This window comes from Suricata suricatta, chromosome 14 (genome assembly GCF_006229205.1).
Source record: "Suricata suricatta isolate VVHF042 chromosome 14, meerkat_22Aug2017_6uvM2_HiC, whole genome shotgun sequence".
Taxonomy (NCBI): Eukaryota; Metazoa; Chordata; class Mammalia; order Carnivora; family Herpestidae; genus Suricata; species Suricata suricatta.
The window spans coordinates 15,899,644-15,903,240 of NC_043713.1; the positions used below are offsets into that span (position 1 = coordinate 15,899,644).

Below are 3,597 nucleotides of genomic sequence, written 5' to 3' on the forward strand. Positions count from 1 at the left end.
CCCCCCCCCCGAAAACCCCACCCCTAAGCTCTCCTCTCTTTCGCATCCCGTTTTCTCCTTTTTCCTCTACCCTCCTGAGTCCTTGTCCCATCCGTGTCCCACTCGTGTCCCTGTTTACCTCACCCATAGCCGTGGGTGTATCTGTTCCCCACACCTGGCACGGAGCAGAGGCTCAGCAGGGAAAAAAGTGGAGTTAACCTTGGGAATCGGACCTAGGATTTCCGCAACCATATCGCCCCAAATTTGGATGACCTGCTGGTAGGCAGTTAAGTTTAGACTTTGCTTCTTCCCTCGATGGTACTGTCTCTGGCTGGATTTGGCTCAGGCTTTCTGTACTTCACCTAACTTTTCTGTCTGTTAGAAACAAATATATAAACAAATATTCTTAAGTACCCTAACTGGCTACCCTGGATGTTAAAATACAGCCATTTCCAGGAATTACTGGTTATGGAAACGGGTAAAAGCAAGGGGGGGGGTGTTTTATCCTGAGCTTATTTGAGTTGCTGCTTTAATAAGATCTTCATTCTTATTTAATTGATATCCCTTTAGTATTTTTGATGTTTTTAATAAATGGGTTCCAATGATTACAACAGCTCAAGTTTGTTGTATTTACATTGACTTTTTGGAGTGAATTTTGACATTACTCCAAGAGGAGTTAGTGAGTTCAAGTTTTTCTTTTCTTTTCTCTTTTCCTTTCTTTTCTTTTCATATAGAAAGTCGGTGCCAAGAGTGAAGTCTGGTCTCTTAATGATAAAATATCTATTGCTGATTCAGTAAAAGCACAAGGAAAGGTGTGGCTAAGGTGTCACCACAAAGTAACCACTCTTGGACACAGAACAGAGAGTTAGTTGGTCTAGTTTAGCAGAGAATCCAAAAGAACTTTGGCCAAACTGGTGGCTTCAGCATTATATTTATGGAGGGAAATAGGGGGAAAGGTGTGACCTTAGAAAGGAGAAGGCAGCTTTGAGTCAGTGGGGGAGAGGACCTCCTAGAAGCTCCGAGGAAACAGCCCCCCAGCACCTGGGCAGAGCAGGACAAGGATTTGCAGGGGCAGGGGGTGGAGGGGGAAGAAAAAAAGAACAAAACTGTAAGAGTCCTCTCCTCTTCCCACAAGATTCATCTCCATAGCTGAGGCCCTAATTTCCCCCAGAAACGTGAGATATTTGCTGATAATAGAGAGAAGAGAAACATCAGCATGGGGAGGGGTCCCATCCCACTGCTCCCTCTAATTCCCCGCATGCCCCACTCCAGCCCCCAAAACATCAGCTCTTGTCTTCCACCCAGTATTCAAGGTCAGAGAGCTAAGGACTGGGACAGTCCTTTCTTCTAGGGCTGTACTCCTGCCCTTCACAGAGCTGAAGGCCCACAGTAGAGCCCCCCATCTGATTACATCATAGCCATGTGTTAAGAACCTGCCGTATGTTGGGCACTGTGCTGGCCCTGTGGTCCCAGAGAAGTCGCAGACAGACCCTGTTCTCGAGAAGCTGATGACTTAGAGCCCAAATCCCTGAACAAATAAAGAGGGAGGAAGGAAGGTAGGACAGAGGTGGTGTCAGATGTGAAAGTGGCCCCTGTGGCTGGAAGGCTTTGTCTCTGGTCCTCCTCCATCTTCCACTTGGGTTCTTCCCCCTACCCCACCCTCTCTCCCTGGAAAGCAGGTGCTGAAATGTCCACACCTTCAATGCAGCTCTACAGTCCTCAAATTAAGAGAAATGAAACGGTCCTTGACATCCTGAGTCACACGAAGAAACTACTTTTTTTTTTTTAAACCATGACATTTACTCATTACTTTAAATTCCTAAATAAGCAGAATGGATGGATGGCAAATGCTTGACCCCTTTTATTTTTAAGGTAAGGCTAAAAGACCCCCCCCCTGCATATCTTCATTTCCTGGAAATCTAATTCATTAGACACACACACACAAACCTCATCTTAGTTCCACCACCTTTCAGATGCAGTGAAATTTGTTCCCAGTGACTCCCTTTCAGGCCTCTGCAGAGTCTCCTAATTTGGAAATCCTCCCAGATTTTTCACAGATGACTAGCAAATATTTAAGGCTTTCAAATATTTTAATGATCAGGGATTAAAGATAATTCAGCTTTAATTAAAGCGAAAACCCCTTTGAGAGAGAGAGAGAGAGAGAGAGAGAGAGAGAGAGAGAGAAGGCCTCGGCAGCAGCGGCGAGTTTGGTTGGATGTACACTAAAGAAGCAGAAGTCAGTTTCCTAAATCCACCAAAACCTTCAACTGCAGGCGCCAGGCGCCAGGGCCCTTGCAAGAAGATGGGATTTTCGTTTTTCAACAGGGTGAGCGCAGTTAGTGATTGGGTGGCATTCGGGTCCCCGATCGGGCTCCCCCCCCCCCAGACGCTCCCTACACCCCTTCTCTGCTCACCGCCGACCGCCCCAATCCGGCTGCGTCTAATGAGCTGCCTCTCTTCAGCTAGCCCGCCGTTTCTAATTTCTCTCTTTACTTAGAAGAGGGAGGACTGCCCCCCCAACAGGGAGATGCTACTACAAATTGGAACCAAATGTCCTGGGGGCGGTCGTAGGGCACAGGGAACATCTGTGACGCTCCTTCGAGGCTCTGGGCGAGAGGAGTCAAGGAAGACCAATGGGAAGCCTGTGACCTTAAATGCGTTGACGCCGGGATTCAAGGGAGCCCTGGCTGCAGCCTGGGCCTGGGACCCTCCCGGAGACCGATCCGGGCGCTTTACCTGGACCCGGACTTCGGGTAGGTTGACCTTGCCGGCCAGCTCCTCACGGCTGTACACGTCGGGGTAGTGAGACTTCTCGAACGCGCGCTCCAGCTCGTGAAGCTGGTATGTGGTGAAGGTCGTGCGGTTCCTCCGGTGCTTCTTCTTGGGCTGCTCCTCCTCCGACAGCTTCTCATCGCCCGTGGCGGGGCCGACCGGCAGCCCTGGGCTCGACCGCGCCTCCCCAGGCTCCTTGGGGCAGTAGGGTCGAGGGGCTGGGACGAAGAAGCCCCAGAAGGTCAAGGACTCTCCCTGGTGTATGCCTGGGCCCGCTCCGCGTACCCTCGGGTGCCGACAGGCCGAACGCAGGCTCCTACGGGCGTCGGACCGCGAGGTCGGGGATGAGGCTGCGAGGGGCCTCTGAGCTTTCTCGGAACGCACGTTGGAAGCGTATATACACCTCCGACCCCAACTCCGCGCCCAAACGCCTTAATAAAAGTTAAGGTACGGGGCTCATTCCTCTTGCGGAGCTCCTAAGGTTGGGCACCCCCAAGGGTCCCGCAGCGGCCCGGGGATGCACTCACCTTCGTACTCGGGAGCAGGCGCCGGGGCGGGCTGCGGGGAGGGCTCGGCGCCTCCCCCGGGCGCCTTGGGGCAAGCGGCCCGCGCGCCCGGCCTCCTATCCCGCTCCTTGGCGCCCCGAGCGCCCGGCTCCGCCGAGAAGGAACCCAGGATCCCGTCTTCCTTGGTAAATCCCAGGATAGCCTCGATGCTGTGCAGCCGCGAGGTGCTCCCTCCCGCGCCGCGGAGCAGGTGGCCGGCCAGCGAGAAGCTGCCGTCGGCCATGGCGGGGGCGCAGCCGGGCAGGTGCATGGGGAGCGCCGGAGGCGGGAGGGCGCGGCC

General features: G+C 53.2%; 1 protein-coding gene across 1 annotated transcript in view; it reads right to left on the bottom strand.

The window, feature by feature from the left end:
• The window catches only part of RAX (retina and anterior neural fold homeobox), a 4,358-nt gene extending 791 nt beyond the window's left edge, over positions 1 to 3,567 (bottom strand). The window contains exons 1-2 of the mRNA XM_029921544.1: positions 3,279 to 3,567; positions 2,699 to 2,969 (exon numbers count right to left, since the gene is read on the bottom strand). Coding sequence (XP_029777404.1) covers positions 2,699 to 2,969; positions 3,279 to 3,567 — 560 coding nt within the window. The remainder of the gene's footprint in view (positions 1 to 2,698; positions 2,970 to 3,278) is intronic.
• Between the last annotated feature and the right edge of the window lie 30 nt (positions 3,568 to 3,597).